The sequence below is a fragment of the Bombus vosnesenskii genome, unplaced genomic scaffold (genome assembly GCF_011952255.1).
Source record: "Bombus vosnesenskii isolate JDL3184/JDL3185 unplaced genomic scaffold, Bvos_JDL3184-5_v1.1 scf7180000013305, whole genome shotgun sequence".
In the NCBI taxonomy this organism is placed as follows: Eukaryota; Metazoa; Arthropoda; class Insecta; order Hymenoptera; family Apidae; genus Bombus; species Bombus vosnesenskii.
The window spans coordinates 503,004-526,220 of record NW_022882954.1 but is presented as its reverse complement, the minus strand read 5'-3'; the positions used below and the strand labels follow the sequence as shown (position 1 = coordinate 526,220).

General features: G+C 38.1%; 1 protein-coding gene across 1 annotated transcript in view; it reads right to left on the bottom strand.

Moving 5' to 3' along the window:
* The window catches only part of LOC117234542 (tyrosine-protein kinase Drl-like), a 29,227-nt gene that overhangs the window by 4,195 nt on the left and 1,815 nt on the right, over nt 1-23,217 (bottom strand). Inside the window, exons 2-3 of the mRNA XM_033495871.1 lie at nt 5,331-5,458; nt 197-603 (exon numbers count right to left, since the gene is read on the bottom strand). Of these exons, the coding sequence (XP_033351762.1) occupies nt 197-603; nt 5,331-5,458 (535 nt within the window). The remainder of the gene's footprint in view (nt 1-196; nt 604-5,330; nt 5,459-23,217) is intronic.

Here is a 23,217-nt window from a genome sequence, read left to right as displayed (position 1 = left end):
ATCATCTTTTTCTTTTTTTAACCAATATGTCAATTTAACACCAAAAAGCAAATTAAATTGAGAAAATCTCTTTCTTATATGTATACAAGAAATGTAAATAGAAAAGCAATAAATAGTAGTTTCTAATAAATAATAAAAATACTAGTCTGTAAAATATTAAGAATAATTAATAGCTAGGTGATTTAAAATCACTTACTGAAGAGGATCTCGATGCCTCCTAGTCTTCTTGTCACGCACATAATAAGCGATAACGAGAACAAAAATCGCTGCGATGAACGCGCAAGCACAACCGATAGCAGCATAAAACACCTGTCCGCCAGAAGAGGATCCGGAAGCTGCGACAAGAACTTCTTCCGCTCCTATGTTACTTTTATCCTTCAGACAAATTTTCTTTCGTTTAAAGTCCAAACTGGTCGTGTTTCTTCTCGACAGGGAGACATTTATCCGAAGACTCAAGTCGACCTCCGCGTCATACGGGCCACAATGCAATGCCAAAGCCCAAGTCTGCAGTCCACCGACTGGAATCTCACCAGCCTGTGATATATTCAGAGAACTACTCAAGGCTGATGGATTGCTGATGTCTACCGACATTGTATACGGCAACTGAAAAGTTCGAGATTATTAAATATTTATAAAGGCGTTACTAACTTAAACATAGAATAAATTCAGTTATTGAGAACGGAATAAAGCAACGGAATGTCGATCGAAGTAAATTATTTGTAATACTTTGCTGCAAAATTTATAAATTATATAATAAAATAGCTGTGTATCGTTAGTATACTTTACACACTTGTACCGAATACTTTGAAAGTTCATATGATCTTTCATTGGCGACTTTTCATAATGATCAATAATATCCAAAATATACGACAGTGTAATAAGTTTCAAATAGTATAATCGGGAAATTTTTCAAAATTTTCGCATTGAATAATCTGGAACGAGAAAAGATATATTTTCTCTGGCGAATCGGTAGAATAAACAAAAAAATTGTTCGTCCGTGCGACCCAAATTGCAATTTCACGTATCCCAGCGAGACTCGCTAAATGAACACAAATGAACTCGCATTTCCGTGCCGAGTCACGCGTTTACGCGCACCTGTTTCGAGCGAAATGTGCAATTTCCCGGCGGATCCATGAAAAAAAGGAAGGTACGGTAAATGCAAATCACTGGAAATTTCTGATCTACATAGACTGTTTCCGCGTGTAAGGGGAAGAACAAAGAACGAATTGGTAGAGAAGAAATAAAGAAAGAAGTGGAGAAACGGAAGAAAGTAAAGTGGAAGCAAGGTAAAAGGTATTGCTTTTAAGAATCGATGAAGGGCGGATAGGACAATAAACAAATGGAAGAGAGTCGGAGGACGGAAGGGGTGAGAGTTACTACTACTTGCTCGTAATCACGCGAACGTTGAACCTTCCTATAATCTGAAACGTACCATTCTCGGAAGACAATTTGCGCCCAGTGGAGGGCAAAGTGAATCTAGAAGACCGCGAACGAGAGAAGCCCGGGGGATGAGAGAAAGGAAAGAACGGAAGAGAGAGAGAGAGGGAGGGAAGGAGGGGGACGAGGAAGAAAAGAAGAGGGGAAAAGAGATGCTAGATGAAAGAAAGAGGAGCTCGGTTGAAGCCGAAGAGCTCGTAGCTGATTACCAGCTCGCAATGATGATCGGTTCCCAACTAGCCGCGGAGAAGGCACCTCGTCAACTTGCCTGCTTGTCGCTACCATGCTACACTCCGTACACTATACGCTATACGCTGCACGCTTTGCGCTGTATACGTTATAGGCTACTTCAACTTGCGGTCTTTTATGACCACGAGCGACCAACTACGTGCTGACAGTGAATGCCTCTGTAAACCGGCTAACCATTCGACTTAAACTGTCAGGAATTTTTTATGATTTTTTTCTCTCCATTTTCTGAACGCCTCAAAACAACCCGAGACTTTGCAAGAAACTCGCCAAACAACGCGGCAGCGTGAAATTTTACGAACGTGCCGTGTTTCTGAGGATGATTCTTTTCCTAGAATCGCCTCGGCAAATATTTTACTTAAAATATGCCACTCGCAAATTATCGACCGCGAAAACGGTAATACTAAATTCTTCGAATTGAAAAACAAAATTTACATTTTTGGATACTTCTATAAGCATTTAAAGACAAAATATGTAATGATAAATAAATAGGTATGCAAATGAAAATAATGAAAGCAGAAATTAATCTCATATAGTATTTTTATACTTTTAGAATGATCTAATTTTGAGCGTAATATAGCCTCTCTACCTTATTTATGTAAATTGGCATGTTTCTCAGATTTATATTTATACTATTTCTTGTATTATATTTATATCTTTTTACAATAAAATTCTACCAGTGTCATACGTATTACATTCTCTGCTTAATCGAAATGTTAAGTTGTTTTAATAAAAAAAAATACATGCTTTAATCTACAAGAGAAGCGGACACTTTTTCCCCCGTAATAAAGACGTTTTTTTATTAAGCTTGGATTCATTAACACGAAATTTACTTTTGCCTTTGGAGATCATTCTTAAAATTAGAAGAATCCAAGAGAAAGCTCGCAAAGTGTACTGAAATAATATTATCTTAGTTTCGGTATAACGTTATTCGTATCTTTGAATATCACAATGCTACAATATAATAAACGAATAACGTAACCACGATATTGTACTGTACTGAGAAAATGTTAATTATACCGCATGATGCTTCGAATCATATAGAATAGACTTCCTAACTAACGTTAACCATTTCAAAATATACTGCAATCTCATCCATATTCAATCTTCAGCACTATTTAATTTGAAATTGATGAGATACTAATCGAATCAGTAGTGTATGTTAATTTTTATAAAATCATGTGCTAACCATTATGGCATAAAATGATGTATCGTGTTAAATAGTCGAGAAAGATCGTAGCGCTTCTTACATTGTGTTCTGTTATATTCTACATACTCTATATCCGGTGAAACGTGACGAGAATTATTTATTATGAACTCTCACAAAATACTATTTAACCTCAAATGTATCACCTAAAGAATGAAGTTTGGTATAACGTCTGGCAGACAGTCGTCTTTTAACAAAAACGAAAGGTCATATATTTCGACGAAAAGTAAATTAAAATTGTTGGATCTTAACTCGAATTTTTAACATTTACCAAGAATTTTTCCTATCACATGATTATCATATTTTCTGGCTTTTACAAAAAAATTTGTATAGTAAGAAACTGATTTTTTGAAATTATGATCTCACAGCAACCCAACAAATAGCAAAAATTTAATGAGAGAAACGGTTCCTATACGTCGCATCTCGTAACTATAAAATTATTCAAAACTTTCGATATTTATGTCGTGATTAAATATGCAACATTTACAACCGCACTGAGAAATAGTCTATCTCTTTTTTCTCAAAAAAAAAGGGATAAATTATATTCAGTAGAAAAAAGAAAAATGGTGGAAAGTTAATTCATTCTCGTCTCAGAACTACAGAGGAAATATAGCACTAAAATTAAACTCACAAACAATAAAATGAAATTGTAACAATCCTTTAGTAGTACGCAGATCTCCCCTCTAATTTCAATAAATTTACCTGTTGGAGTTTGCATACTGCTACATAATCAGATCTGGTTGCGTTATGTCTTGTGCCTCGTATCTCTATAAGGATTAGAAAATTTACTTTGTTTTTATAGTTATGAGTGTTTTATTTAAATAACTCGAACGTTAATTATAGATTATAATCGTAATAGTCTTTAGTTATTCTAGTACACGGCAGAAAATATACGTACGCAATTTTATGCGTTTAACTTTTTGTCCGTTTACTAAGTCATGAAGATAATATGATATTGAGAAGTATTACTTGTGTACGAGTTCGTAGAAAACGATCGAAAGTACAGTGACGAATGAATTATTAGTGTGTTGGGGAAAATGCTTTTTGCTAACGCGCTCTCGTTGAGGACGATGGTACTTTGACAAAGTGGCGGCGAAAAGTGGACAGAATGCAGCACAGTGTCGGATTGACTCGTCGACGATGTGCGGAAAAAAAAGAACAGATCCGAGAGTAGGACAAAGTGGTCCAGCCACTTCTTCGAGATGTCTCGGTGGAAGGAAGAGGAAGAAGGAGAGGAAGAAGCCCGGAGACTGATGGCCAGCGTCGAGACATCCGTCACCTTCGCGACAAAACCGAGTGCCCCGAATGCTACTTAAGCGCACCAGCTACCTGCCAATCAAACTGACCACTTTTGAGTCACATCGAACCTTTCCTGCGACAAATTCATTCCATACCCTCGAACGAAAATTTATGGAGTATCAAAGAATCTCGTTGTTCGAAAAGATGTATCTGTATCGAATTAGTATTATATCTATACTATATCGTTTCAATTAAAATCTTCCGCCTTTAATCGCGTACATTTGAAACATTTGAAAATTTGAAAAATCGAATCAATCACGCAGCGAAAAATTAAAAATAGCTTTTGAAGGAAATGTATCTTTAATTTGAAAATTTTGTTCCAAATATCGTTTAAAAAATTTCGCAATAATCGGGTACAGACTAAAATTTGGATCAAATAAATGGAGTTCTACCGCACTTTCCATGGAAACATTCATAGGTACAAATAAAAACGAATCCTATTCATTTCTGCTCGATAAAGCATTCTTCCGTTACTGATTTCTTGCTTCCCAGCACGTTATTAATCCCCGCGGCACGCTATTGACAATTCTCTCGAAGGCAGCTCGGATTGGCGAGATTTGCAACGATTTTAACGAAAGCGTTCTTCATCGACTATATAGGTCTCCTCATAAATTCATTTCGACGAAGAATACCATGGCGAGTGCTGCGCCACTGTGGCATGAATCTGAGAAACGGGAAGGACCGACATGCCTCGATAATCTGGATAAGTACGTCTCGTAAGGGCGAGGAACGGAACGGAGAACAAGAAAAGAGCGAAGGCTTCGAACAGTTGCTCAGTGACCGTTCAAGCTCGAAGAGTTTTCATCAAGGATTCATCCGACAAGATTCTCTCGTCTGTGAGATCTCGCCATCACACGGTTTCCTTCGTTAACGGGCGAATTTATCGTGCCTCGTTCCTGGTGACTTTGATCCACCGTGGCGACCAGTCAAAGAAACGTAAATAAGGAATAAAGCAAACGGAAGATACGGAAGCTACGTTTTAAGAGCCGCTAACGCTTCTTTTCATTACCGGGTTCGCGTTTCCCTTGCGTTTTAAAGTCGCAAGCTTTTTAACCTCCTTTCCCTCCTCGAGATTTGCGTCGTTTGAGAAGAATTATTTCAAAGAAATTACATCAAAGGTCTGTGCCTTTGTAAAACTTACCGGCCTACCGGCGAGATTTTCCCAAGTGAAATGCAGCTTGTGAACTTGCGCTGGCACTGGGACGACGAATTTAATGGCATACTCGTTTATAACGCCTTCTCTTACGTAAAACAATTCTGCCTGAAGACCTGCAACAGCGCGACAAATATTTTATCGATTAGAACTGTTATTAGTAGATCGTAAAATAAAAACGTCAGGACTTTTATTTTTTTCTTTTTGCTATATTATTATTAAATACAAGTTTCTGGAATAAGTTGCGAAATATCGAGAATTTTATTATCAAGTTAATGATAAGTATTTGCAATAATTTAATGTCGTGTAATCTATAATATTTACTATGTAATATATCATTGGCAATTCTTAGAATTTTCATGCTTAATAATTTTCGGATAGTATATATAAGTCTTAATAAATTTAAATCAAATTTCACTATGTATTCATATACACATTACGTATCTATTTTATCGACAGATATAATTAATATTTGTCATATGACGTAAAGGATGCAAGTTAAATTCAGTAAATTATTTAAAATTATGTTGCTTTATACAAGCTATTATGTTAATAAATCACTTAAGACTCGATGGAAATAACTTACATACCTTTAAATATGTTTTAGAACACTGAAATTACTATATTCACTCTCTGATCTTATCTATAATCTTAAATAATAAAATTAGTTATTGATATCACTGTTACGAAACTATTTACATATTCATCGATATCTTCTCCGATTTCAGCTACTTAGATTGCAATATAAATTCGCTTTCTTCGAATGTAAACTTTATTGGCTAGGAAGGTACGATTTCATGCTCACGAAACACAAAAGCAATGACGTCATCATGAAAATGGGGTGAGACTATTGGTGGTCGATTTCGTGAGTAAAAGACTTAAGTATATTTACGTCCAAAAGTGATTCATAGCGACGTGTTCGTTTTACGATTAATTAACCTAGCGTGTGTAATTCTCACAAATCTTTAAAAGTCACGTATAGCGACGTGTAGTAATAATTCTATCCAGTTCTACTGTCTATATTGTTGGATTTCATTGGCGCTTCTCCGTATCTCCAAAAGTTTCGACGCAATTTTATTCTTTACACAATATGACACTGAGGCAATTTTTTCACTGTTTGCGGCAGAAGATTTGCAAATCAGACATCGAATATAATAAGCATATTAAAATCCATACTAGATCAGTAGCGCTTTTAAATAGCACTTTTAATCAAGGCAAAGGAGGCCAATAGATCGCAGTTGCACAACCGACATAGAAAATAGGGAGGAAAAATTAACTTTAATCGTTAGGGAATAAAACACGAAGAAAGTGGATATTTCAGGTAGATTAAGTATCCGGTTATCTTCAAGGAGACAGCCGATACAACGTCCACGAACCTCGGCACGAGTAATAGACTACTCAAACGCGAATACAAATCGTGTGAACCGAAGCGAAACAGAAGAGATCCTGCTTCTCCTTGCAATTTACCAAGTGAGAAAGAATAAGTAATGGTAGTACGAGCACATTGTCTCGAAAAGAAGGTGGTTTCGCTCTGTCGATTTAATGGGCTTGTTATTTTCTTACATATATTTTTACAACGCTTCTGTGAAGTTTAAAGGCACATTGAAACGCTAGCTTCACTACCTCCGTGCCACTTAAAAGTGAATTACGATTACAGGAATTTATATCGGTGCTTTAGAAAACTCTTCTCGAGTTTCTCCTACTTTTTTGTATTGCAAGAAGCTTTTGTTTCCTTAGTCATTAAACAAAGATTCGCTTTCTATTTCATTAAAAATCATTCGCAAATGGAGAGTTTAACAAAAACGAAACACGCTTCAATGAGAGTAAAATAAGAATAAAACGTATTTTGAGAATAAAACGTATAAATCAACGAAACATTTGATACGAATATTTCTCCGAAAATTCAATCTCGAATGAATAAATTTTATTTGACAGTTTTGATTAGTCTTTACGTTAAAAATCTCTCTTCTGAATACGAATTAAAAGTTACTGACACCAACGATAAGCGATATTAGGAAGGTAGGAACATTATGATTGCTAGCTACATTGGTATATATATCGACGAACTATTCCAAGAGAAATTACAATGGATAGTGGTGAAACTACACTTTTGTTTAACTTATGTAATCAAGACATTTAAAAAAAAATGATATCGTGGCTAATATTGAGTATGTTGTCCTATCAGAAAGTTAGTAAATATTCGTTCGTAAATTCGTAAATGGTTCGATGTCCAGAAACGCTGTGGCATCTGGTTGTTACGCTACCGAGTAATCCGCATTCAGAAGCTACAAGGTTACGTGGGCGAGCCGACGAAGGTGGAAGATCGGATAAAAAAAAGAAACGAAGGGGGAAAGATCGCACGAGAGGGAGAAGGAAGCGAACACACGTCGTGTACTCCCTTCGAGGGTCTATGCTTGTATCAGATACGAGGGTTAACGAGGCACGAGTTGGATTTTTAAGTCACCCGAAGACAATGTGCCGTAGCCCCCACAATCGTGTCTTTGCTTTTGGTCCTTCTTCTTCGTTTACCGTCCCTTGCCTCTCGGTTCCATCGGCCTTCGGCCTTTACCGGTTTTCTGCATCAGATATCGTATGCCCACGACCTCAGCACTGGCTATTCCTTCAGCCAAAGGTTGGCCGCCTTCCCTCCCGGGGACCAAGCGCAGTGTCCGTCGTAAAAAAGACGCAATATACCCTGTAGGATCCTCTCAGAAAATAATTACCTTTAGATTCTCGAAACCCCGCTGAGTTATCGCCGCTAAAAATCGAATCTTCGTCCCCTACGAGTAGGACACTTTTATAGGTGTTCCGAGTATCGATGATCCTTGCTACGTCGAGAATTACTGAGTCATCTGGACGAGAGACTCTTTGTTCGGACGTTCGAAGAGTAACAAGATCTTCCTCTCGATAAACTTCATTTCCTAGACAAGTCAACCGCAACGTTTTAACTCCGCAATACCAGTTTTCCTGTTTTAGCCGCAGTGCGATCGTTGTTGTTGCTTTTATCGAAAATACTTCCGAATACAGATGCAAACGATGAGCGATGAGAAAACATCGTACAAAATGATACGATATCTGCGAATAAAAACATTTTAACGTATTATGCTATTTTACGGAACCTATATTATTTACTTAGAATTGGATACCAATCTCGGTATTTAAATCAACGGCAGGTAGTTTTCAACACTCGAAAGATGAGTATATACAACACAAGCATCGAGGCAGTTGGTCTATTCTTTGCGGCAGCCTAGCCATGACCTCGTTACCGGTTTAGGTATTCTTGAAACCCTTATCTAGTCGGGGGTTCTTTTACGCATTTATGCGGCAACTTTGCACGCGGGTAACCAAGGGGTGGCGTATACCAGGGATCCTTTGATGTCTGGTACGCTTGCAGCGGGCCAAAGTGCAAGCAAGAATAGTAGAGAGAAAAGAAAAAGATGAAGGAGATGCGGTAAGAGAAAGAAAGAGAGATAGAGGGCCCTTTCAACGAAGGCGTCGACCCTCGACAACGAGTGCCAGACACAATTGTCACGAAGGGTTCCACGGCACTTCGAACCTTTCCTCCTGGTACATGTACGATCTCTAACTACACCGACCGACGCGCCTACTGGGAGAACTCTCAAACTGTTACGGAACCCCCTTACAGCCTGCTGACACCCGGAAAACGTGCGGGATCAAAGATAAGGAACTAAGGAAACTTTCAGACGGCTAGTCGGTTCGGTGAACCTGCGCGCAAACAGATATCGATCAACAATATCTAGAAAGCGAAACAAAGGTGGTAAAGAACCCTGCAAGACTTCTGGCGTTATTTTTCCTCTTTGCTTTCGAGCTCTTTGATATGCTTATTCTGTGCTGTACAAAGGAGTGAGCTATGCTGCGAGAATAGAACACAAAAAGCTAGGCTTTGTGCGTTGCGTTAAAAATTGTTTTAATGCATCTGTTGGCGTTATGAATTAAATATCGGTTAGAATAATATATAAATTCGATATTAATCTGTAATATATTATTTAACAAACACAAAGTGTATAACATCGCATACAAGTTTGTAACTTTGAAGAAAAAATGCACCAATACTATCGAGTCTTCGAGGATTCTATAAAGCATTTAAGAATACAATGGTCGAACGAAATGGTCGGTGTAGAATATAGGAAGTAAAAGGAATGGAAAGATACGGAGCTTCTCTCCCAGAGGACGATCTTCTGAATGCTTTATGCCTTTCAAAGTGGTTCACTATTATGGCATAGCATGCACGACCTTTCACTTTTATATGCTGTTCGGAGACATTATACATGTATGAAGGCAAATATTTTCAAGCTTTTACAAAGAAGCCAAATGACGCGTAAAGAGTATAAAAGAACGTATAGAAAGGAAATTCTAAAGAGAAATTAAGAAAATTTCACACTGTCAAAATAGAATGTCGAGCCAGCTTATAAAACGAGAGCTAACGATGAAAATATAACGCTGTCGCATCGAGAAAAAAGTCCAAAAGACTTTCAGACTGTCGAGAAATAAATTTCAATTATATATAGAGAGACATAGAGTTATTTGAGTAGGATATTCGGTTCAAGCTGAACAATTTGCTTTATAACTCATTAAACTCGATTATAAAACGCTTTTCTAGCGACCCACATTTGAAACCACGTTATTTGACTGGATGTTAGTGGAGTACAAAACAGTGCGATATACGATACATTGACAGCTCGAAGGCCATAATTTCCTACTAAAAAAGTAAAAATTTTCTTGAATTAATTTTAATACTCTCAGTCATAATCATCATAATCTAGTAACGTGTGTATATTATTGTATTTACTTAAAGTGTTGCTTACTTTGTTAATTATAATACCCCTGTGCTGACAACTAAATTTGCCATATAGTTTTTCGAGTTATTTTCCCATTTTCGATACCTTTTCCTTTGCCGCACGTAAAGCATTTTGTTATTCTATCGACATTATATTAAGGACTAATAGTATCTTATGATATTCAGCAAGTTTGATTGTTCATTATAAACTTCAAAGTCGAATTATAAGATTACAACTGAATCGGAAAATGAAAAATGTTAATATTTTATACAAAGTCACACGAAAATTAAGATGAAGGATCTGTTTCATCCGCTTGAACGTTCGAGCACACGTAATCGATCGATTTTAACAAAGTCCAAAACAAAAACTATCTTCTTTAACTGTCACGCCGAATTCTTAAGGTGCTTAATCGTACGAGAAACAAAAGGGGCGGGAAAAAAGCGTTGGCACAAAGAACCGAGATAGAGAAGAAAAGAGCGTAAGAGTGTTCGTTTCGCGAGGCGCGAAACAGCCGGCAAAATTTCGCAGGGCTTCGTGTCCCCCGCTGTCAAAATACGGTATAGAAGCAAGTTGACGAGCGAAGCTCCAAGAGTCGTGGTATAAAGGAGAACTGAAAAAAGGGCTTGGTGAATTGCGGGCTAGCTGCGGGGCCTCCGATTCTCTCTGCCCCTCGCCTTCTCTGCGGGCCCACCGCTTTGGGTCAGAAACCTAACACCTTTGCAGTGCAAAACCCACGGTACGCTTATAACGAGATCTTCCCGTAGTGAGCCCTTTAAAATAAGATGACGGCGGGTGGCAGTACTACGAGGGAAGAACATAGGAAGAGGGAAAGGCAGAATGCTGAAATGCAGGTCGAAGGAACAGGAAATATTAGATTTACACGTCGTGACGCCTGCTTACAATGCACCCGCTCCGATTTTTGTTCGATCCCACTGCGATTCTGCGCATCAAGCTCCTTCCATGCACTGCCAACCACAATGAACATTCTTTGTCCTCGAACAAGCGGAGTTAGATCTGCTCCTTTACAGCAAATGAAATTCGAAAGGAGTATGCGAATACACCAAGTCGGAAGCTGCTGTGTGGAGACAGAGGCTCCTCAATTTACAAAATGAAATTGTGAGACAATTTTTGTTGGTATTTATCACGAAAGACGCGAGAAATATATGTGTAAAAAAATGGAAAATATTACAATGTAGGAGTTGGTACAGACGACCGATGCGACGCCTTGCGATTTCGTGTCGGCAAAGCTGTGCGATTCGACAGTATCGTATTTTTAATGATGCCATGTGCGCAAGCGTGTGATTAGAAATGTAAAGCTGTCAAATTGTACAGCATCACCTGGTGCATGGTACACAATCGCAACAATTCTCGTTATTCGTGCCCCACACCCCAAACCATTAACAAACTTATTTAACGACAACAAGTAAACGATACGAAAATTATTTTATTACCAACGTAAACTAAACGTAGATTTCTAAAACGCATCGTAAAACACCTACTTTCACACGATATAGTAAAACCTGAAGAGAAAATCAAACCTTCATTTCGCAGCATTACAGACGTAGTACAAGTTTCAGTTGCAGGAGCTAACACGGTCGAGCGCAATCGATGATTTACGAGAAATTTATCAAAAACCTACCGTGAGGATTCCTATGAAAACTCGAACACGTCAGACCGATCCAAAAATGATCCGCGAGGCGAGGTTAACGACCAGATCAGGCAGCTGGTACTCGCCGATACCTCAACACGCAGCCTCGAGAGATCTAATAACGTATCCATGTATGCTTGTACAAACGAGCTCGCATTTATATGTGCATGTGCATGTATGTATACAAGCGCGTGCTGCCGCTGCATGGGATATTTTTCACTTTCGCCAGCGCGGGCAAACGACGCGACGCGACGTGGGCGTGCGTATATACCCTGTGCACGCACACACGTTGTTATATATCGCCAGCTTCTCACCCACGTGTGATCTCGATGTAGTATGCATATAGCTATAGGGTGTACCCTTATTGCAATCTTTTGAGAGTACCGAAACTTTAACAAAAAAAAAGTCTTATCACCATCCAGACAACATGTATATTCAGCTTCGGAATTCAATGGATTCGGACGTTTTGATGTCTCGAATCGTTAGTAGACTGCGCATTTTTATGGATTTATGGGACATTTGAAGGTGTAAAATGCAAAAAATGCAGATAGGTGCGTATAAATATGTGAAATATTCGATGTGTGATATTTAATATCCTATTTAAGTCCGTAAAAGAAATTTCCATCTAAATTGCATTTCTTACATCACATTCGTAAAAATATAAATTTACATAAACATCGGATCGTTAGAATTCAGAACCTGAATTGATATTTTTTCGCAAATATTTTGAAAAAGAAAATACTATAATTTACGATTAATTAGAAGAAACTATAATACTATTCTGGTTGGGGTGCAATAAGTAATGCTTTAACGAAGTTGCTTTCGAATAAACCTTTGAACGCGTCGACAGTTCAATCTTGGTAAGAAAATTCATTCGAAGATAGGACAAATTTATTTGAACACCTTCTACTGGCCGTATTACTTGGATGATAAGTATCGATACAAGAAGCAAGTGTGATACGTTAGACCCACCCTCTATATAATACAGGAGGCTGACTGTTTAGCATATATCGAACGAGTACGTGGGTTCTTCCTTCGCCAACGGGGGTCTCCTCTGAATAACCCATAAGTCCTAGGCGAGTCCTGGACGTCGTTTGTACACCCTCCCTGTTCCTTCTTAGTTTATCCTTTTTCATTACTGCAAGGCTGATTCTCTCTCCGTTTCTCTTCGCAGGCCATAGGTCACATCCAGGAAGGCGTAACTTCACGCGACACCAGTTATAATTCACTCTAGAGGATCGTAAGCAAGCAAGAAAAAAGGGGGAATGAAGGAAAAGGAAAAAGACGAAGCGCTTGTCGTTGGGTTATTTCACCGTTTCGGTGATACTTTTTTCAGTCTTTCCGAAACTCAACCGTCTCTTTTATAGTTTTAGCCAGCGGAAGGATTAAAAGAACCTTTTCACTGGAGTATTTTGTTACACTGAAATCTCTGACATTCTTCACTGTCTATCGTGAAGAATTTCCAAGGCTATAAAGCCTGCGTTTTAAACGAAACTTTTGCTCATTTTCCAACAATTTCCGCCGTAATGGTTTTCACTGTGATTTTTTTGTCTGTCACACATTATACCTTCCATTTCCCTTAATTTCTCCAATTAAGTTTCTTTTTCATACCAAGATATATTCATCAACATGATTCATCGATATCGTATTTTTCAAATCTTTAAACAGAAGGAATTAAAAGGAATCTTATAAATCTAAAAGAGAAACGAACCAAACATGTAAATTCTCTAGAAAAATATTCAATAGGAATCCGCCATCTAGTCTTGTATAACGGTAATTTCATACGTCGCAATCATCCAAAGGTTCTTCTAACAACAACACGCTGATTTATTTTCATATGTCCGCGTAAAATATGTTTCTTTCGTCTCGCGGTTAAATCTGGTTCATTGTCCTATGACGAAGAGCAGGGACAGTAGATGGACTCTCCGTATTGTAGGCAACCCTGGCCCCGTTTATTTATCGGAGGGGTAGTATGGTAGCGAAACGGGAACCAAAGCAAACCTGCGACGGGTTGGGACGTGATTCTGGCATCGGGAGCTAAAATAATATTGTTGCTGGCGTGCACCCTCGAAATACGATTGCCAGCTTCGGCTAGGTCGTTACATCGTGCGGTAACGATAGTAAAAGCCTACCGAACGTTAACTGACAGATGGGTGGGCTGATTGAGACGTTGTCGCCACTGCGGAGAGGACATATGGCACCGTACTAGCAATCAGGGCTCGGACACGAAGAAGATTACGTGGCAGCTGAATTTATCGTGACGTTGAATCGCATGTCCTTCCCTTGTACCTCGTTCGTGCTTTTCGATCGACGTTGCTCGTTAAGAAGGATTCGCCAGGAAGTCGACTCCAAAGAACCGGCTATCCTGATCCTTTCAAATCCCTCGCTGTCGATCTTCCTCGCTCTCAGCTTTAATCCTTCGAGTTGTGAACTTTGCCACGTCACCCAACCAGTCCTTTTATTTCCAAATTATGTAAGGGAAAAGTTCTTTTCAGCCGCTCAGGAATCGTTTCTTAAGGAATCAATCTGCTCAACTAAATACATTAAAATGTTACTACGGACTCAGAAAAATCTTTTCAATCCACTCACGTACGATCTCTTAAAATTTTGTTTACGTGTACGACGCGTTTACTTGCGCTTTGATTTAGGTTATATACGCGTATCGATTTATATGTTAATTAATTCATTCTAGAGAGCCAGCTATGTGCAATTATCCTAAACACAGGTTCAAAAGCATTTATTCATTTACGTATAGACTTCTTTTAATCTTGCTGTAGTCTTAGATTATATATCCAAACGAGAAGACGTTTAATATTTTAAGGAAGTTTCCAGCAGAAAGTTAAAATAAAGAATCATGCGTGTCGATAACGGCTATTTCATTCTTTCCGTAAATTTAAGATTGTTTTTAACGATTGTTTTTAACATTAAAAAACATTAACTACAGCAACTCTAGTATCTTTTACAAATTGCAATATATCTGTCGTCATTATTGAAACAACGAAAAACATATCTAGTTAAAGAAAGAAAACTTAGAAGAAAGTTATCAACTATATATATGAAGCGATTTATTTAAATACGACTCATGTTATTATAAAGCAACAGGAATTGCGTACAGGAATATACGCAGAAATCTGAAACTTTCACACATGCTAAAGCAAGTTAACGAGGTACTAAATCCATCGAACTTTTCATCATAAACCAGGGAATGGAAGCAAGCTTCGCACAGTGAGAGTGGATCGTCAAGTAACAACTACAAAATACACCGTCCGGTCCGCGGAATAACAAAACCGCTTACTCTTCTTCCGTGGCGTTCGACTCATGACTGACGTATGAATACATCCCGAATTCCAGGAAAAGAACTGACCTACGAGTACACGTGTTCCGTGACAACGCAGCTCTTTACCCTACCCCTCCTCCCCACTCGTCTGTCCGGAGGAAAGATCAATCTTCCGTCAGGAGTCTCACTGGCAGATTTATCACTAGAGGCTACCAAGGGATGAGTCGTGCAAGGGCGATTTCCAACGAGGAGATAGGAGGACATCGAACGTAAAAAGGCAGAGCATCCCCTGCTGTGGGGCTCCTGAAGACCCTAGCTGAGATGGCATCTACGCGCTCTAAAGCCTTCGGATGTTTAAGTGGATGGACCTTACCATGTGTTCCTTTTCACGGCACCGATGCTTTGATAATTTCAGAGACACATTCGAAATTCCGTCTGCTGTCAGAGAAATGGACATAAAACAAGACAGGACACTTCAGACGTAAAAGCGTATAAAAGTACTCGTGTTTGTACGTGTAGGTACAACTTGTCTTCGTCCATTTATGTTTAATCGGTTCTCAAGGTCGGTGTGTGAAATCGCGTTGTAGACCAGTTCTTTATCCCGAGGGCACTAACTTTGGCTTAATTAAAAATGAAAGAAAGGAAATGAGATGGTACGGATAAAATGTTTAGTTAACATTGACAACAAAATTCAGAATATTAATTTTTCATTCGATACGTAAATAAGAACGGGCTTGTTTATAACGATTGAAAATTCGAATCTTCCAACTGGACTAAACGTATATTGTATTATTTTAATATACACATAGGTTTTAAAAAATTATACAAACGATTTTCGGTTGCGTGCTTCTACGAATTAAACCAATTACTGCGAGTATCCGGAGAAATAGAACCAAATCAATTCCTTTGTCAAAAATTGTGGCCGATATGCCAACCACAAAGTCTACACACAGTCAGCTTGTAACACGCAGTCACGAAACGCTAAATTATCCGCATAAACTTCCAGAACGGCGGTATTTTAGAATTCTCTTTTCTACGGTAGTTCGTTCTAGGTAGCAACATAAAAGGTTAAGAACGGGAACCACTTAAGGAACCATTTGTCAGGAACTGTTTGTGGCCCTTGGAAAGAGTTCGGCCGTTTAGTTGCCGAGTCACCTTGTATAAGGGCCGATGCATCGAGGTCTATACGTCAGAAAAATGTTTTCTCCCATCACGAGTACAAGCTCGTGTATACCGGAGCGAACAGCGTTCCTGGATAAAAAGGTTTTATTCTGGCGGTGAGCCTGAATCACGATCTTATATTGAATCGAGGGAAGGCAGCATATTTCCTAAGTACTTCAACTACGCGAGATATTTTTCACAAGAGATCCTGTAGGAACGGCAGACTCATCTTCGAGAAACAGATGCTCGTTAAGATCCTGTCACTCAGAACTCGCTGCGTGGAAGCGAAAAAAGACTCAGGAATAAAAACTAAAAGATTCTTCGCAAGGATAATGTTGAAAAATCGATAAACGCTCTCGTTGATAGGTAAGAAAAGATGCGAAAGAAGGATAAAATAAAGGCTATGGAAAAGATCGATACGATCGATTTACGACATTCAATACGGTTCAAATTAAACTGAAAACATAAATCTCAGAAAAATTGCCTCTTACGAATCTTCGTCAAGAATAATCATCTAACGATAAATCAAATCACAAACGCCGCAATATAAATCAAAAATATAAGAATAGTTATATTAACAGATACTTATAAATACTTCACCTACTCTCTTTTGTTATTCAAATTGCATAGACTGCGAAGAATGCTTGCTAAGCATAACACTGCGACGTACAGGGGAGCCATCGCTCATCCGTCAATACGCGCAGCAAATCTTAAAGTATTAATATTCTTGTATCTTGCAAATCCAATTCATAAACTAGCTTTAAATGTTGTAAAATATATTTTCATCGGATATTTATCGTATATGTATCATATATGGATATTTGAAAATATTTTTTAGTATTTATAAAATATATTTGAAAAATTTCCTGTAGAAACAGATCCTCTTGGGTTACATCTCACGATAGCCCTCGGCAGAAAGAAAAAATCTCCCAAGTGCCATTGGAAAACAAGCGTATAACCATTTTCACCCTCGTACTATCGCATCTCTGAATTCTCCAGGGATTAAAAGAGCTCGTGCCCACATAAAAGACAATCGCGTTATGGTTTCATTCGATACACAATCCTCCTTCAATTTTATTACACTGCTATTACAATTGCTTTTTAGATTAATATAGGTCGTCATCTCAAAGTTAGGTATAACAAATTTACTCGATAACGATATACGACAAAGCAAGTATCATTTATCCGTGCATGAAGTACTTTTATTCGTGCATTACCGAATATATAGAAGTAGTGCTGCAGAAAATCAGCAAGTACATATATCGTTTACGAAATGGTAAAGGTGTATGTATCGTGTATACCATACGCGAAGAGATTTCAATTTCGTTGTTGGGAAAAGTAACACGTGTCGTGCATCGAAACTTATCAGAGGTACTTTAGTAGGATTTTCTTCTTTCGCTGGGCAGAAAAAGACACGAGGTAAAACGCGCCGTCCGCTCTCGGAAGAAAATCCACGGGGGTCCTGTATCTCTCCGGACGGCTCCTCATGTAAATGTCTGACCAACACATCCCGTAGAGTGTCCCTGGCACGTAGGTTGAACGAAACGAGCTGACGCACACAAGCGAAAACTTAAGGCGCGGATCTTAACGAGGAGTCGAAGATTGATGCGGACAACGGTGCAGCATTCGCCCGCTGGCCCATCTTGAAACCATACACGAGCGTTTCTTCGCAGCCATTCCCTCGTAACGTATTCTTCTCTGTCGCTTGTTCATCGACGGATACGATCTACCAATTTTTTCTTTGCCGTCGCCCATTTCTGTCCCTATAGTTTTTTAAGATTTGCCCATATTTATCTACATACGTGACTAATTCGTCCGTTTCGTCTCGAACTCGATAGTATCCTCAAAACATTAAAAGAATTTAATGTATCACGTCACAGTGAGATATAAGACAATCTACTGCGTTCGTTTGGATAACGACGTTACAGGTATGCTGTTAGCAAACGCGAGGTTATATACGTTGAATAAGCAGAAAGTAAGCATAACATTTTATCATTTCACGGAGCCGCCGTTTGCTACGCCACTGTGCGTGCATAAACGTTTTCACGGAGCCCAGGCGGGACCTTTGAGGCCACCCCACTCCTGAAGTAACATCAAGATGGGCCTGTCAGGCCCTAACTAGCTAAGGTCGGACCCAAGCCGGACTCACACGAGTGAAACACCGCCTCCGGCACAAGATTGTCGGAGTGCACACCACTATCGTGTTTTGACACGGACTTCTGACGGATGATGCTCGTGCGCATCATTGTGGTTTGACGTTTTCCTGATTGAACACCGCAATAATTTTACAACAAGCGCTTTCTCTTCGTATGCAAATTCGTTAAATAGAAAGTTATCGGACCAAGGAATTTTAATCCGTCTTTTAAAAGTTATTATCGCATTTGCGATACAATCTTTTACGTGTACGGGTTTAATGCAGACTTAATTCAAAATTCATAAAGTAGTTCGAAATACTAAGTATAAGCAGGCAACTTATCATACATTAAACTTATCATACAAAAAAAAGTATAAAGCACAAATACTACGCGTAAGAGGATACACAGCTGTTGCGTTATGGAGATAATAAATTTATTAACTAGCATATGAAGGCACATTGTATTTTATGCCTGCACAGTTTAACTCAAGAGATACTATCGGGTTTTGTCATTAGGCGATAATGACAAACTCCGCAATCATTTAGTTGTCGACTCAATATTTTAAAAACTATGGATAACAGTTAATGAAGAGAAATATATTATCGGACGACGAATGATAAATTAAGAACGCTGAAAACAACATTGCTACTTATTAACACAATGTATCTCATAACGTTCATTATTTTCATATGACTAATGTAGTAGACAACATCGTGGCCGATAGACGAGCGTAATTTACTTGTCGGTTTGAAGAGTGAGGAAACGAAAATCGGAATGTAGCATGACACCAGTGGAATTCAGTTATCTTATCCAAAGCGGATGCTACACGATACGAAAGTGGTAGCAAGCTCGTAAGGCCGTAACACCTTAAGATAACTCTAAAATTTTAGGGTCGTGAGGTGTTTTGGGACCTCGATTCAACGAAGAAAGAAAGTCGCTTCGAGAAACGCCAAAAATATTGGAAAAAGAATCATTGGGGATACGCGATAAACGTGTACAAATAACGTTTCCTTATCTTCACCATACAACGGTATAAAAGTGTATATAATCTACTCGAGCAACGTGGCCTGCCTTCACAATTTTTCAAAACGTAAGAAGTTAACGTAATTCTTGTAAGTGGCTCTTACAAGCGCGTTCGATATTCGACTCGTGATAAATCCAACTTTGGACTCTCACTCTCTCACCTTCGTGTATATGTATCTGTATTTCTTCTTTTTTTTTTGCGCCATAAGACTTAATGAACGAAAACTACTTTGAGAACGTATAAGCCGATAACCATAATTAATCACCGGTCAATATCTTCATCGGCACTCCTTTCCATTATGATTGCGGCCGAACGAGGCAACAGAGTGGAACACGGCCGATCGAGATCAATTTCTTGCGATGCTTGTTCGTGAAGGAACGTAAGCGAATACGGGAAACCCTATAGTAAATACCGAAATTGGAAACCTCCTTCTTCCAGGAAGCGTGAATGCAGCTTGAAAAACCCGTGGTCCATATGGAGAGCGACCCAAGGGGCCCTCCAAAATCGGTATTCAAGGCTCTGTCTGAACAGGCCCAATCGGCAGCATGGCCATCCAACTAAAATGAGAAACCAACGGAAAAAAAGCAATAGAACCGAACGACTCGCACGAAAACAAGACTAAAAGAAGCGACTGTCGATTATTCGATGTCTAAACAAACTAGGGTCGGTCCAGCCACCCCATGCTATGTTCGTTTAACAAGGACCTCGTTATAATATTTTATTGCGTCCCGTGTATATACTATACCATCTTATAATACCAATCTCGTTTCCTCGTTTTACCCCGAATATTTTATTGCCTACAAAATGATATCGCGAAACGGCGACAAAACCAAAGTATAAGTCGTATAAATAAAAACCAAAGTATAGGACACAAAATGTACAGGGACTTTTATTTGATGGAAAGAGAATTTGGTGATTCGAAACAGGAGTGGATGATCGAGCTTTTATGGAATTTAAATTACTATATTGGATTAGAACAAACATTTTGGATTACAATTATCAACTTATATTTGATTATTCAGTTCTTGTATATCATATATATCTAATACGGAGATAAAGTCACGTTACAGTATATTAAAATAATGTAGATAAAATCAGATCTTATAACGCGTGAAATTTCAGGCAATTGGTCAAGATGTACGAATGAAATAAAAATATAATAAAATATTACTGCTTAGGAAAATAAAAGATGATGCAATGAAAAATGCCTCTAATAAACCTGTTGAAGGCAAATAACCATCAACCGTAACAGTAATACATTTTTTCTTACGTTCTCTTTCATAAATCATGAATATTGGAAGTGATTTTAAACTTTTAAACGATAGTGTATAATTTCGACCAATAAAATCCTGTAATAAAAATTTTTCGATATTAACAACAAATAGCTAAGTATTTCCTCTGACAGCGAAATGTGTTCACACCACTTTACCACCAAAACATTTATTGCAAAAGCGGTATTCTTATTACCTATCCTTCAATGACACAAAAACAAGTTCTGCTTTTATATTAAACAGGATAAACCACTATATACGTACGTATTTAAGCCAAGAAACGCTATCCCATCCAGTTGGAGATGAATATCTACTTCGACGAGGTTAATACACGCCTCTGGGAGTTGTAAAAGATTTCAAAATTCTCGAATATAAATATCGAATTTTATTCGCCATATTCTTCTAAGTAATATAAGCATCTAAAATATTTATGTTTATGAAAATAACATTAATTGCAAACGAGTAATATTTTAATATCTAAATCTTACTATGTAAGTTTAGAAATATAATTTAAATTAGTTCCTCGAGAACGTACCGATTTAATCCCTTTCGTTTGAACGAACATTGCGCTGCCAATACACTCCAAATTTATAGGTGCGATTAATGACGCCGTCTCTAAATAACAAATCGTACGATCCGATTCCTTTCATTCGTTGGAGCGAAGCGCGTTAGCGCTAAACGCAATTCGATTTCAGGCAAGGCTTTTGACGCGAACACGTTTGAGTTAACCAAAAAGGCCTGAGCAGATATGCATATGAAATGCGTGTCGTCGACCGTGGAACGAAGCGCGAAGTGCGTGGCTGAAAACGCGCAATACTACACGCGAGCGCGTTTCTCTCGGCGGAGAATCGGGGCGAATCAACGAATCGGCAATTCGCTCGACTTTAGGTGTCGTCGAAATACATCTCTTCTCTTTCTGCACGGTGTGGCGCGGTGCTAGCCAACCGGCTCGACGCTTTTCGCGGATCAACGAGCCGAGAGCGAATTATTCGTCGCCGTGGAAGTTATCGCGGAAATATTGGAAAGTTCGTGCCGTTGAGTGGCTTTTACCTGTTTCCGGTGCAACGATTCTCCTCTGCACCGACTACCGAGCTCGGCGACGATTTTTGACTAACAGCAAGTACAAATGAAAAAAGAAGAAAAAGAAAAAACAAAATGCTCCAAAGGAGTATACGTGTGACGGAGAAGAATGAAGATCGGGAGCGTGAGAATGGAACAAACGATCGAGTATCGTCGGACGGATTTGTCGAGCTCCCTGAAATCAACCACATCGTCCGTGAGATTTTAATGGATCGTTGAACCGTGCTGCTTCTGAGCATTCATATATTGGTTCAATCGTACTTTTATTAGAATATCGTGGAACATAAGTATTTGTAAATTGAAAGAACGCTCCGTGCTTCAAACATCGGTACTTAGACAAGTATGGGACAATTAGTGGGTACGGAGGAACATCGTAAAACTTTATTGAGAGATTAAGTTTTAGTACTTTAATCTATTATTAAAAAAGAGACATAATATGGAATTTTTAAATTTAATTATGCATCAGGGAAAATAATCGTTTATATTTATTTAACATTTTTTTTTCAAACTGTTGCACACTACAGCATTTCGGATAAAGTGATAAATGCTTACTTCTATTATTATTAAAATAAGGAATATGCAACTTTGTACTCATAATATGGACTCAACAGGGATTTAGTATTCCGGGAACCTTTTACACAATTGTATTAATACTACAAGCAAAACTTTATAAGTCATCGGTACTAACAGTTTTCTTCCATAAATGTAACAAATTTAGTAATAAAATAAATAAAATTCTATAATTATAAACCAATTGATTGTTTCATTCGCTATAAAATCGCAGAATTATAGAACACTAGAAGTTTATCATCTACAGTTTGTCACGCGATGGTTCAAAATAACCCCACTCTTTCTAACGTATCTCGTTTTCACGGATTTCGATTGATGAAAATTTACATTTTATAAGAACTTTCTTACACTAAAGTGATATTATTAGTTAATCATTATTAATGGTTAATAATGTATAATTATTGTAAAAAAGGACCTTAACATGATAAGAATTTGCACTAATAGAAAATAATGAAGGCAGAGGGAGTGAGTACATTCTTTGCTTCATTCAAGTGGAGAAAGAACACTCTGTTTTCAACCATCACGAAAAATGTTTAACCCACTGGACTCACTGTGGACATTTTTGCTTTATAACTAAACTGAGGATTTTTATGCAAATTTAGATTTTTACAAGTGCAAAAAAAGAAACGAATCTTCAAATAGAGATTCATTTTACTTACCAAATTATTAGTATCCTAATATAGATTCTTTTGTATTTTGTATTTTAAATGCATTGTACATATCTTGCGTGATTAAATTTGGCGTAAATGCATACGAATCTGCAGTCTATTTATAAACCTTTGTGAGTCAATAATTCCATACTTTCAGTTAAAATGCCGTAAAATCGCTAAAAATGAGCATTCCCTGCTGTTTTCCTTACCTTTCGATTCCAACAACATCATTTTTGCGCTTGTTATTTTAATGATATATC